The sequence below is a fragment of the Aythya ferina genome, assembly GCF_964211825.1.
Source record: "Aythya ferina genome assembly, chromosome: Z".
In the NCBI taxonomy this organism is placed as follows: domain Eukaryota; kingdom Metazoa; phylum Chordata; class Aves; order Anseriformes; family Anatidae; genus Aythya; species Aythya ferina.
In genome coordinates, this window is record NC_140299.1 from 77,144,285 (window position 1) to 77,158,828 (window position 14,544).

General features: G+C 35.8%; 1 protein-coding gene across 1 annotated transcript in view; it reads right to left on the reverse strand.

Annotated features, from left to right (window-relative positions):
* Positions 1-14,544, reverse strand: part of RASGRF2 (Ras protein specific guanine nucleotide releasing factor 2) — a 153,401-nt gene that overhangs the window by 63,294 nt on the left and 75,563 nt on the right. Inside the window, exons 12-17 of the mRNA XM_084505164.1 lie at positions 13,989-14,125; positions 11,841-11,923; positions 9,564-9,812; positions 8,872-9,260; positions 5,722-5,847; positions 4,408-4,497 (exon numbers count right to left, since the gene is read on the reverse strand). Of these exons, the coding sequence (XP_084361290.1) occupies positions 4,408-4,497; positions 5,722-5,847; positions 8,872-9,260; positions 9,564-9,812; positions 11,841-11,923; positions 13,989-14,125 (1,074 nt within the window). The remainder of the gene's footprint in view (positions 1-4,407; positions 4,498-5,721; positions 5,848-8,871; positions 9,261-9,563; positions 9,813-11,840; positions 11,924-13,988; positions 14,126-14,544) is intronic.

The window sequence follows — 14,544 nt, forward strand, 5'->3', positions numbered from 1 at the left end:
AACAGAGCTGCTAGGTGCCTTTGTGTTGCTTATTGTAGCTGTCTCTGATTCAACCAAAAATCAAGAACCACCTTTCTAGAGGCATGAGGACACAGCTCAGATAGCTAACATCCCTAAGCAGGTATATGTTCTTGATTGCTCAGGGTTTATCCACCACTTTGAGAAGCATGTGGCTGAATAGAAGTGCTCGGGAGAAAGGAAAGAGTTTGAGGAAATGGGGATGGTAGTTCAGAATAAATAAAGAATACATGTCCCTACAACAACTTGAATTTATACTAGTTTACATCTAGTCAGAAAAACTCATTGTCTTACACTGTTCTAGAGAAGTGTGTTTGCATAACTTTTAGAAGAGTCCTCTTCCCTAAAGAATGACCTTTCCTGCAATGAAATAAAGCTGTTAAGATTAGAGAATAAAGTGACTTTGGCTTGCCTGTTTCTATGGTAGAAGATGTTACTATATTACCCTATTTTTATGAATTGGGAAGAAGAATGATGATATGGAGCAGCCTATTAATTGTGACAGAGCACTACAACTGCAGCAACCTATGAAGTGTCCAGCCATTGTTCACATAGTTCAAAAGAGAAAGGACATACAAAGGACACAACAAGCTGTGTTGTCCCTACTGTGTATATTATCATTCATGCAGGCACAAAGCTGTCTACCTGTGACACTTAATTTAACAACTTCTACTTTCACTTTGTATTTCTATTTACCTTTATCATGTTGCTAAAATAAACAAGTTATATACTAATTTTCTGGAAGGTTGTAGCCAAAAATATGAGTAAGATATATAGAGATTAATATTAAACTAAACAGATGGACTAAAACTATAGAATAGGAAGTACAACTTGCCATCATAAATGCAGCTACCTGTACAATAACTATAATTAATGGCATCAAAATCAGTATGTTATAAAGAAATGCTGAAGGGCATAAGAACTTGAGTCATTCTGGTTCAGCGATCAATTCCTTATCTGCAGGAAGCTCTGCATGCTGTACAGCAATGCAGTGGTGCCCACTGCTTCCTTTTCAGCAGCTCATAAACTAGTGCAGCCTACCTTGTGGTGGGGCAAGCTTGAGCTATTGTCTGGGCCCTGATAGCCCTGTTTGTGCACCTCCTGCACCCAGATAACAAATGAACCCAAGAGATGATGGTGCCCTGACAACACTATCAAAGCCCCTGAAGCACAGCATTGATCCCCACCGTGTGGATGGAGCACACTGAGAACTCTGTCAACATGCACTGCATTCAGACTCTATCCAAAGGGGGAGGTACAACGAGACCTGCAGTAGCCAAAGTACTCAAATGACCTTCACCTTTGGCTTCCCACCCAGCCCACTTTGGCTGCAGCCTGCAAACAGGAGCAACATAGGCAGCCTTCCCCCAGTTTCTTATCTAAAGAAAAGCCGAGCTATCATATGACCTGAGAGAGCTGTTCAGAGCTTTGCATACTTACCAACATACAAGCTTAACCACTGCATGGTGACACTAGTTATAAAATATTATGGCCAGCACTCTTCCCAGGGGTTGATTAAATATTCCTCATGCCTGGCTCTGGTAGAGTGCATGACTGTAGGGCTTTCTGATGTGTCTGTTAATGTACTTGCTTTGACACAACTCTGAACAGTTAAAACTGGAAGATGGAAAGAAGAGAAAAGCTAAGAGGTCTTGTCCTGGGAAATCAAACCAAACTAGCCAGAGACAGACTTCAGTGAACAGTGAGCATATAAGATGCACAGATGATTCTAACTTCCTAATATTTTTCCACAAGCTCCAAGTGTCTTCAGCTCCTGAAGCTGTTTTAGTTTGCCTATCTAGTAACTCCCAGTGACTCTCACTCTCACACAGCTGTCCAGCTTTTGAACCTCGGTAAATCTCTCACATTCACAATGTACTTCAATAGAATCTCACAGGACTTCTATTCATTGCACAAAGAACCAGAGATGTTTATTTTGAACCTTGGCCTCATGAAATTCATTGGATGCCTCCTACCTCTGGCATCAGAAATGGCAACAAATGCCTATTAACACTCCCTGTGGAATCCATGATTTTACAGAATTTTCTCATCAGTCCTTCAAGTCATCTCTTTTCTGAACTTCAAATGCACAGAAGCCATTTTACAATTCCAGTCATCCTTGATGGCAATCTCAGAACCTTCTCTAGTTCTCCTTCCCTCATCTCAAAGATAATGTATCACTACTGTACATAGTATTCAATATACATCAAGGCCAGGTTGGATGGTCTTAGAGCAACCTGGTCTAGTGGGAGGAGTCCCTGCACATGGTGGGGAGGGTTGGAATTAGGTGATCTTTAAGGTCCCTTCCAACCCAAACTACTCTATGATTCTATGAGTCTACACATTCAAATTTTGAATTTATACAGTGATAGTATAATGGTCTTCCCTGCCCTGTTCTCTGCTTCTTTCTTAACCATTCCTGATGTTTCCTTCACCTTCTTACCTGCTGCTGAGCACTAGGATGGTTTGACAGGACTACCTGTTATAATCCTCAGATCTCAAACCTGAGCAATAATGCTGAGCACAAAGCATATCTTTTCACTTGTAACACTTGGACTGTTTTTTCTCGTGTGATTTTACTTAGTATTTATCAGTATTGAATTCCATTTTATTTATGTTCCATGTAGGACTATATTAAACAGCACACTTTGCAGTATCTGCAGCAAAGAGGACAAGAACCAACTGGGGAAAAAACAAAAACAAAAACATAAAACATAAAACTCATTCACTACTGAGACCTGACTCACTGAAGGATCATGTCCATCTGAATGACCAATCTTTTTGTTTTTTTTACATTAGCCAGCAGATGTAAATAGACCTTTTATGAAGAACCAGCATGAAAAGCAATATAAAAAAAAAGTAATTATAAGAATATTAGAGCCACTACCATCCTTTTTCAGTGCTTTGAAATTCATTCAATTGCATACTTGTAGATTTTATTTATCCTCACACTTAGGTGAAAAGAATTGAGAAGAAGTGCTTTTAAAATACAAAAGCTGTAATTGTTAATTGTGTTGGTCCTAGTGGAAAACTTTTTTTTTTTTACATTTACTATATTTTGTGAACAATTTGTAAATATATTCTTATATATTCATAAAGCAAAATGTGTTACTGATTCCTTGGTAATGACAGATTCCAAAGTCAGAAGATATTAATCACTTCAGAAAAAAAAAAAAAAAAAGAAAAAAAAAAAACTGTTTGTGTGAGGTTTGTATAGTTCTTAAAACTGAATGTAACTCTTGTAATCACCCCGAAATCAAAGAAAGTATACAAGGAACACTCATCCACGCCTGCCCAAAAATTATTTTAGCATGATGCATACTCACTCATGAAGCAAATGCCCACAATGTTAGGCATAGTGGATAAATGTGAGACATAGAACATTAAACAAAATAAATATGATTCTGATGTAAGTCTATGATTGGTTTATACAGTGACCATCCAAAATCGTGCTGAACAGTTTGATAAACTTAGAGTCCATAAAACATAGGCGCAAAGCCCACAACAGTTTCTTGAAAGTATGTGGTACAGTATGAAGACCTCACTTGTTAAAATTCATGTTTATTCTAAAACCTTTCCTTCTTTAATGTAGATAGAAAGTTACTGACTATTCCCCAGAGCAGAGTGGTAGAGAAACAGTTAAAATATTATTTTATTATCTGGTGACAAAAATTGTTTTATGGGACAAAATTTTCAGATTGCTGCGGCCTGAAATGCAACAGAGCAGATGTACCAGAACACCCTAAGTTGTTTATCCTGTTAGTCACTTTTATGAGTCAATTTCTCAGTGACCTTTTGATTTGCAGTAAACATAGACTTTCTATTAAATCTGGATTTTTGGTTTGTTTGTTTGTTAAGCAGAAGGTTGTAATACATAAGGACTTTGGCAACTTTACTATTTTTTTTTCAAATGAGAATTTGGTGAATGGATTTCCATACTTTCATTCATTCTTAATGTCATTTTTTGAATGTAACTGAACTGCGTATTCAAGTCAATGCAATCATACAATCATAATTCTGCATTCTACATTGCATTTGTGAGATAAAACCAGTGTTTGAATTTCTCCTATATATACTTACAGGGTGAAATACTGTTTTTATTAATTACTGTAATACAGTATTTTTTACCTTTACGTCAGTTTATCATAATTTCAAAAAGTTTTAAGAAAAACCTTTATATTGAATGAGATACACATTATAAATATTTCATATTGGCCTCATAATTTGAATCCAAGGCTCTAGCCAAGATAAGACACCAAGCAGATTAAAGTAATAAATAACAACAAAAGCTATTTGGGATTCAGGTAAATACTTTCCTAAGAAATATTTACCTTCTGAGACCCAGGTATATTATTATTATCTCTCTTTGTTACAGTAAATTTTTCTCACCTGGTGGACTCCCATGCCCTGCTGCAGCTGTGGCAATAGCAAAAGCAGAAGCAGGAGAAACGGCACAGTGACTGTTGTCAGCAGTTTGTACTGTAAAGCGAACAGACAGAGAAAGGTTAACAGCTACTACAAGCTTTTAATTTTTCCAGGTTGGGTGACAGTAATATTTGAATTCTTCACTGATGTTTACATGTTGTGAACATTTTCTTTTGTCACTGTCACAGGATTTTACATGAAAGGAAATAAAAATATCACAATGACATTTGTGATTTGAATTTTATTTCCAGGTTGTTATAAATGACATCACTATGGGGAAAAAAAAAAAAAAAAGATACAGCCAGGGATGAGGAATAAGAGAAACAATGGTACAGAGGATTAACTGTAACAAAAAATGATGTTAAAGGACAAAGCATCTTAACCAATCATGGTGAGATTTACAGATTTTCAAGATTACTGCTTAAAATAAGTACAGTTCTGCAAAATTTCTCAAAATTTCTGTATAAGGAGTTCTGTGAACGTTGATTCTGATCAATACTTGTATAATATAGTGCTGTTCCTCCCAATTTCCAGCTCCAAAATCTTGCCATCCCACTGTAACCATACCCGATAACAAAAGATTACAGTTGGTTTAATATTGAAGTGTCTCAGTAACTTAACAGTTGAGAAGAATCTGTTCTGTTTTTGTTTTTATAATCCCAGGCATCAAACAACTGCCTTGAAATCTGGCTTGGGTGAGATGACAGCATTTTAAGTGTTAATGGGCATCGCTTACTGCTCTGTTAAGAATTTTGAAGAGCCATGTGAGAGCTATTTGAGGAGCTCTAGCTCTCACTCTTCCTCTTCAACTGAGCAGTTTATTCAAATTTTGGAATGAATAATGCGACACCATCTGTAAATTTTCAGTTTCATACAAGGAAACAGACATAGTCATTCTCCATTGACAATAATGGGTATTGTGTATTTCATAATTACATATGATGTCCAAAATATGTCCCCTTACTAGCTGAAAAAATCTGTAAAGGTCTTGAGAATTTTGTGAGACTAAGACTGATTCAGTATTAGTACATCCTGTTCAATCTGTTAAAGAACATTTCATCATACACAGAAATCCAATATGCTTCCAAATCTCTTGTTCTAACTGTATTGACTGCCATAATTCACATTTTAATGCTTTTATTTTTATACCTGAAAAATAAGGAAAATACAAATAAAACACAATATTCAAAGACTATTCTTTTCTAGTATTCTGCAAAGATTACAGCTACAGTATTTAAACCCTTTAAAGTTACATAGAACAGAAGTTTAGTTTCATACCTCCTGATTGACGATAGCGGAGATGACGTGGAGTTGAAGGGGATCTACATGGGGAAAGTTCTGTAGTATCCACTGCTGAGGTGCTTTCGGGAATAGTCCTGTCCACTGACACAGATTCTAGAACTGCTGCTTTAAAAGAAATTGGATGTTAACACTGGGATGATCATTCATATTTTACAACTCGTGGTCATTTGGAAAAAAGGATATGTGGCTTTAAAGTATGCTTTTTTAAATCAGAGAGCATGGTCAGATTATTTTGTCTTAGATATGAAAATAGTGCTGCTCTGCAGAGAACACAGAGTACACGGGTGATTCAGGACTCTCAGTTTATGAACACCAGAAGATAGAAAGTCTGCAAATAAGCAACTTTGAACAATCTGAACTGTACTGCAATGACGCACACACACACACAAAAAAAGTCATTAATTAATAGAACTTTATAACAGTGTTTAAACACCAAACCTTATACACATAAATTGTATTTAACACAAAATTGCTCATGTTTAATCTGTGTTTTATAGTTGTTATATAATAGTACATTTAAATGGTACTGCTTTTGGAACTGGCCATGCATCTTCTGCATTAAGAAGATTCAACAGTAATTATCCTCTGGAAGGAAAGTTTTGTACCTACAACATATTCAAACAAAAGCTCGTAAATAAAGAATTTGGTGAAAAACAGCAAGTTCTCAGTTTTAAAAATAGTTTGGCTATGACTGCAATTTAAGTCAGCAGACTATCCAGTGAAATGCAAATGTAATAAGGATATGTGAAGTCATAAGTTTCATATGAGCTCATGAAAAATAACCTTTGTTGGATAAATATCTATAATCAGAAAACTGCCTAATAAAAGGGCCAAACAATGCTGCAGAGCTGATTAGTCAATGGAGCCATTCTTCTGTCAGAAGCATAATGAAAGGAATAAGCATAACTACAGAATAGCAAGAAGAATACCTCCTAAATGAGGGGAAAACCAAGTATTTTCAAAAAGTTGACAACATATATTCTAGATTTGATACAAATGACAACTGTGCCTGTAGTACTATAAAGTAAGTCCTATAAATATTGAAAATTATAAACTTTGGAAGTGGGTGAAGGAGGTGAAAATTCCAGAACATAAATGGGCCACATTCAACAAGAACAACCTCCACCATAACAGTAAGTCCTGGGAAACTGAATTTGCACAATATATTGGATTTAGTGTAAGCCACCTTTGTTTTTCTGGAAATCTGGCAGTACCAGAGCAAGAGTATTAACCATAATGAGATGGCATCTCCTGATTAAATAGAACTGGTCTCTTTACCCAGAAAATTTCTGAAACAAAGAACCATGTCTGGATGATGTGGAATGTGTAGATCATCATTCTGTAGTTCTTCTGATACCCATTTCCATTCTCCTTGTGATATTTCTTTTTTAACTTACTCCTCTTCCTGAATATGCTACAAGCAGCCTTGTGACAAAAGGACTTTCCCCGAGAGAACAGAGCTAGCTAATTGCTAATTCCCCCCAAATGTGTGGAAACTGTTCAGTAGGACATCCCCAAAGGAATTAGAGACTGCCATTTAGCAATTAGATGAGATTCTTGCCATTTCCAAACGTCCCTCATGCTGCCCAGATGACACTCCCAGCTTTGACAGACTGGTATGCAATTTGTTAACACCTCTCCCATAATGCCTGGTGCTAACAGTAGACCAGAAAAATCTATTCTTTAGTAGGTGTACACTTAAAGTGTAACAAAAAATGTTACATCTAAGACTGCAGTTACCTATGTAAAATTCATCTTAATGCATGGCCTGCATTTTGGAACATGCTATCATATTGATTTGTGGTTACCCTAGCATACAAGAAGAATTTGCCCAACCCTACATAGTAAATAATATATTTTATTTTGTATGTTATAGTCTGTTACGCAATTCATTTAAAAACATCCAGCATGCAGAAAAAACGTGTTTAAATATAACAGCCAATCAGCATTTTATGAAAACATAAAGAATTGGCAAGCATATGCTCCTAGAACACTAACGTGGCTGACTTGCCTGATGAAAAAATTATGTGTTAAATAATACATTATACCCTGTAAAAATAATGCATCAGTAGGAAGGAGACAATACTTCAATCATATTTTTCTTAGTTTACTTTTCGTAATTTTTTTTCTTCTTTTCTCTTTGGTTTCATCAATTTCCAACGTTAAAGTGGCTGTAAATAAAATCAAGGCATATTCAACTCAGACTTGGTCAGGTTGTAGCTCAGGCCCCAGAGGACAATTTCTAAACATGACTTTTAGGAAGAAAACAGTATTTTTGTATTTCCTCATTTTCTGCTTAACATAACAACAGTACAAAAAATTAGGATATACTTTTATTCTAATTGAGAAGACCATCTCTCCATTCTCAAACAGTGATGAGAAATAACTACTCACCCATGCATCCTACGAGATTAGAGCTACTTTCTTGCTTTGAGCAACTGAAATGACTCTACGATTCTGTGTGCAATGCTCCCATTCCAGATGTCCACAGTGAGGTTTATATCAACTAGCTTTATCCTTCTGAAAGTAATACCTATTTTAAGGCGTCTCACAGAGGCCGTAGTGGAAACGAGGCATTTGCACAGGTGCAATTCATCTTTTTTAGATGTCTATCTTCTGGATTGATAAGAGTCAGGTGACATGAATCTCAACAATGCAGCAAATGCTCATATACATTATTTGTTCAGATTAGTGATGAAATCCTTCTGAAAAACTAGCCCTGCTTTGTAAACATGTTAAAGCTGCAAGGTTTTTACATTCCTGTTTCTTTTTCTCTTAATATTTTTCTTCATGGGACAGCTCCAAAATCTGTAACCCTCAGGAAATGCAACTGGTATCAAGCATTTCTGTCTCTCTTTCTCCTAACACTCTTCCAAAGGGAAAACAGACAATATAATTCTGCCATACTGCTATTCGTATTAAAAAGAAGTGGAAATGCAGTGGAAATGCATCACAGCCTCTACTGGAAAAGAAATAGAATATTTTATTATCACAGGCTACTCTGATCATGAAACAAAAAGAAATAAAAAACAACTGCTCCACAATAATCTGACATAAATTAAGCTTTTATTAGAGACAACTCTATTTAGCAGAAGTAACATTCAGTATTCTGTAGATAGAGAATACCTCTTCGAATGCTTCTCCTCAGCTTGTTACAGAGGTCAATACGAGGATTCTCCAAGCTGTCCTCTATGGAGCCAGGGCTTTGCTCAGGAGAGGAGGGCCCTTTGCTAAGGTCCAGAGGTACCTTGCTACCTGTTGGCGGAGGAGAGGTGGCCGGGCTATAGGTCGAGGTAGGACTGCTCGCCACAGATGAAGTAGTGAGATCAAGGGCACCAATTCTCGAATTCAGCGGTGAAGTCAATGACAATTTTCGAGTTCTGACAGGTGAGGAAGTTCTGGAAAGTGACAGTGGAGGAGGAGAAGAAAACTTGCGACAGAGATGTGGTGACTTCCCATCAGCTAGGTACTCTCCTCTATTATTTTGATTGGTAGCAAAAAATAACTCCAAAGACCTTAAAGTAAGAAACAAAAAAGCAACATCATAATAACAAATGCAAAACAGATTTAGGTGATAACACCTGCAAACAAATTTGTGCATGCAAAATCTGTATGACACTTAGTCCTCAAAGCCTGGGTCAAAAGTTGAGGCATATTTATCTAAAAACTTGCATCCTATTTACAAACAATGAACCTTTTTCTTAGTTTATTTACATAACAAAAAATCTTGTTTGAAAATAAACAATGTCCCAGTAACTCTGTAAGAAATTAATCATAGAAGAAAAAGAAAAAAAAAAAAAAAAAAAAACAGAGCTCACCTGACTGGAATGGAAGTGAAAGGCCGTCTGTATATGTCTGAAAGTTTTTCCAGTACAACAGCTGCAGTAGTAAATATGCGGTAAGTATGTAGGAAAGTATTCAGGAAATCAATACTTAGAAATCGCAAGTCTGTTAGCCTCTCCAAAAGCCGTTCAACACTTGCATAACGGATTTGAGGTACTTTGCAGGAATTCAGAGTTTTGCTGAAGCAGATATCAATGTCATCTCTATGAAGACGAGCATCGGACCTACACAAATATTAAATTAGAACATTTCACCAAAGAGGAAGAGTTATTATGGTACAGCAGTGATATCACTTCAGTTACTCCTGTCAACACAGAACCAGGAAATATATACCTCTATTTTATCAACACAATAAAACTCTTCATTTGTGGGAAAGCCCGCTTCCATTCAGTTATATTTTATGTCATAATTGGAGCCATTTCGATTCATTTTTGGCAAATAATTAATTTACATTTCAAAATCTAAGAAACCATTAATGAAGCCTACATTTCTGAAGCGGAACAGGAGACAGAATTGTTACCATTTGTCTGTTTTAAGCTGTTGTGCCATGTAGACCTACTGCAATGAGAAGCGTTCTGTAACATAACTGAACTGCTTGCAGTCTTTTCTGCTGGGATCTTGCTTTATAAAATAAACTAGTGGACCCCAGCAAAGACAGCAAAACTAACTCCTTATTTAAGCTTAAATCTTGCTTTCAATGTACCACCTGCACTCAGGTGCCAATAATTACTTAAGAAAAAAAAATAAGGAAAAAAAAAAAAAAAGAAAGCAGAAAGAAAACAGGAACAGACTGAAACATCTCAGCCTTCAAATAAGAACACTCCCTTTCCCCCTCCCCTCCTTCTTGGACATCACAACAAGAATTAATCACATATATAGTCCTACTCATGATGTTTTTTTCTAAATGGGGTTTTCCTTCATTTTATCTAGCTGATGCTTTAGTCTACAGAAAAACAGGTTGGATGCTACATATAGTATATTTCTATACTGCTTTGTGTTTTCAGGAGCAAAGGTAAGGTTTTCTTACATCATCAAATTATTCTGAGCACTTCTCCGCTGCATTACTTAAAATACAATTCTTCTTTCTTAAGTTGGGTCCTCAGAAAAGTGGATTTTTTTTTATTTCATCTAAATATGTTTGTCCAAAGACATTATTTACTATCATACTTTAAAGGCCAATGAATGCTAAAAATCAAACTGATGATTAAAATTTCATAAAGGGAAGGACAAATCTGTATGTTGTTAAGATTCTGTGTGGTTTTTTAGAATTAAGATTTTTTTTCCTGACTTTTTCCTTTTACTTTTTCTGTAATCTACTATTTGAAAAAAAGATACTAATGTTAACATTCAGTAGGTAACGTAAGTGTTTAAAAACTGTAGAATTCCTGGAATTAAAATGAAGACAATAAAATGTCTTCTTTCCAGTGATTAAGGGTATGTGCTGTAGCACTGTATTCAGATGGGTACATTCTATTTCTTAACATTTATATTTGATATTGGTAGGTAAAACTGATGTAAATACAGAACTGTAGAAAACCCCAAAGGTAAAACTATGTTAGAAAGTTGGAATCAAGTACTGAAATATTGCCTATGAACAAAAATGATTCTTCTGGAAAAAATAAACAATTGAAAGAAGGCAAGAGTGAAGGAAGAAGGTTTATGAATAATAATTGTTACTTTGATGTGATCAGTTCAAATGGTAAGAATTTTTTTTCTCAGATATAAGAAAAGGAAAAGAAAAAATTTGGCTAGTAAAGTAGAATACTTTGGAAAAGCATACTTGTCTGTACTCAACCCAAAGTGTGCAGAAATTTTAAAATATATTTAATAAAATTATGAGTTGTAGACAGAAGACAAAAATCTAACAGAGAATTAAATTACTCATCTGAAGCATAACTGAATGCAATTTCACAAAGAGAAAAATCTGAGCTGTGATCCTATACTGTCCAACACTGTGAATTAAGACTTTACCATCTTGAGTTATTCCTACCCCTTCAAGAAACAGATTGAAAAGATACATGTTGGGATATAGAATTAATTCCATTCAACAAAAATGGGAAAAAGAAAGAGAGAAAGAAAGAAAAAGAAAAAGAGAGAGAAATAGAGAAAGAGAGAGGAGGGAAGGAAGGAAGGAAGGAAGGAAAACCAAAACAAAAGGCTTCATTTTCCAAAAACACATTTTCTTTTGATAAAACTTTTATTAAAAATCAAAAAGGCTATTTTGCTTACTAGGAAAGGAATGCTGCACTTACTTTATCATATGTGGCACTGTGACTTTAGAATTTTCTTCAAAAACTATGGTCATTAAACCATTGCACCGTATGTTATCAATGCACTGTGAAAATAAATATTGAAAACTGTTAGCATCAAAACACACTTTAAGAGGACTTACTTCCATACTGTTAGGATCACTGTAAGCCTACAACATAGCTTTCATAGGGCCTGAACTGACAGGTAAAAAGTATTTTCATAAAAGAAAAGCAGTGATGGAAGAATTACAGTGGACATGATTCTCTAGTCTTTTTCCTTTGATTTACACAGCTGCAAGTCCATGCATCTTTACCAGCACACTCATAAAAGTCAGTTCAGAATCTGTTTTACACATGATTAGGTATTTTGAGCTAGAAATTAAATAGCCATGAAGTTCCTTTGAAACTGAACAAAATTAAATACCTCCAGCATCTCTTGAAAAATCAGTACTGGAAATAAGTTAGAATACTTTATACATAAAGTGAGATACAGAGATACAAATAGCTTCTAAAAACACACTTTTATTGTTAATAATAATAATAATAATAAATCAAACGGTGCTATTATTCTTAAATACAGATATGAAGCTGCTGTCAGAGGAGTCCATTGCATAATCTTGTATAAGAGTTTTGGGCTAGGCATTAGGATCTGGAAGAACACTGCTGGGGTATGTTCACAGAACACACTGCTTTGAAATTATAGGCTGTCCTATGTCAAACAGAAGTTTACAAGTTAGTCAGTCCTCAAAGCAGCTGAGTGCTGGTGGTGCCTAAGTACAGCTCAAAGCCATTTGAACAGGCCATTTGAACAGCATTTTCTGCTGGTTTGTACTTTGATGTAGTTGAGGTAACACCACAGTCTTTGATCTTGGCAGTGATCAGACAGTCCACTGGCAGAAGAGGCTTTTATGGTCTGCAACAAATATCTCATACATAATACTACAGAACTATACTATAGTACACAGATACCATCTTTCTAGCTAAGTTATTAGTGTAACAGGAATCTAGGGTCAAATCAACAACAACAACAAAACAAAACAAAACACACACACATAAAAAAAAAAAAAAAAAAAAAAAAAAGCACTTTTCATAAGAATCCTATAGTTTAAATGAAAGGAATATAAATTCAAGCAAGCTCGCTAAGAACATACCATCAAATAAGACTTAGATGCCATATACATATGTAATTTAATAAGATATGCAGAACTCTGGAAACCAAGACACATGCTGTGGATGAATTGCAACTACGTGTATGCACTTTCATTTGCAAACATTGTTGGGAGAACACACCTTAATCAAAAAAATGGTTTCTATATGCCCGTTTTTGTTAGTGTAGTTCCTACGTTCTCCTTGAGGGCTGTAGCCAGGACAAAGAGAAAAAAGCGCTTCTGGGCAGCTGATTCAGTAATTTTTTATGACATGGTTTCTGCTGGTAATGGGCTCAGTCAGAAACATGATTTTGTTTTCAAGAGACCAGTGGTCTCAATTCTTTAGTGGTTCCATAGTACCATTTCCCCCTTCAAAATGCCTGTGGTGTTTGCACAGGGTCTTGAGCCCTTACTATTTTTTTCTTTTAAGGTGATGCCTATCCCTTCATCATCTCTTGCTTCCCTTCTTTTGTAAGGCTGGAGGTCAAGCTCTTTCACTCTCACACTACTAACGGGTCTCAGCTTTCTCAGGCTTTTACTTATAAGATTCTCTTAATTGTTGACCCCAATCCTCTCCAGAATCCCTGTCTTCAATAGCTGGAGGAGACTTTCCTTTCCTCAAAGATGGAACAAGAGAATAAAAGTTTCTTATGGTTATTCCCTGGCTATCTGACTAACCCCTTCACTCTTTGCTCTCTCAGCTATATGCAGCTAGTTATATTTACCTCTACCTTACTATGCCAGTTCCAAGCTTTGCAGGCATGTAACTGTCAAGTTGGCTGTGGAGCTTTTCACTTCTCATTGATACACATATTTCACTGATGACTCAAATGCAAAGACAAGATTTTGGGGAAAATAGGTAACACTAAAATATTTTCATATAAAGTATTTTCACAGTCAATCAGCCCTCAAGAAATTATCAGCTCACTCTTGGATTAGTTCTCAGAAACACAGAATAAAATAAGATCTCATAACAAACAAGATAAAGAATGTAGTAAGCTACCTGACTTATATCACTTGTCCATGCAGCTTTCTCCTGACGTGAAGGAGCTAAGAGGACAACAGTAAAAGAAGGAGCATCCGTAGGTTCAACTACAAGCTTGAAATCAAGGTGTCCAAACACCTGTCCAGAACTTTTTGCTTTACAGTGAGAGGAGTTAAAAAAAAAAAAAAAAAAAAAAAAAAAAAGTCAAAATGTGAGATTTCAAACCACAGAATAAAGAAATAATGTTTCCACTTACAGTGGAATCACAGAATTTCTAGGTTGGAAGAGACCTCAAGATCATCGAGTCCAACCTCTGACCTAACGCTAACAGTCCCCACTAAACCATATCCCTAAGCTCTACATCTAAACATCTTTTGAAGACTTCCAGGGATGGTGACTCCACCACTTCCCTGAAGTTACTTTAAAGCATTTCTCTGACAAAGAGCAAATCCAACTGGTGATCCAAGACAGTGATTTTGTTTTTCCACTTATACCAAATAAAAAATAAGCTACAAACATGCAACAGCGAAAGTTGCTGTAAATTACTTTTTAAAATGTCAAATAAGGCTAGAGT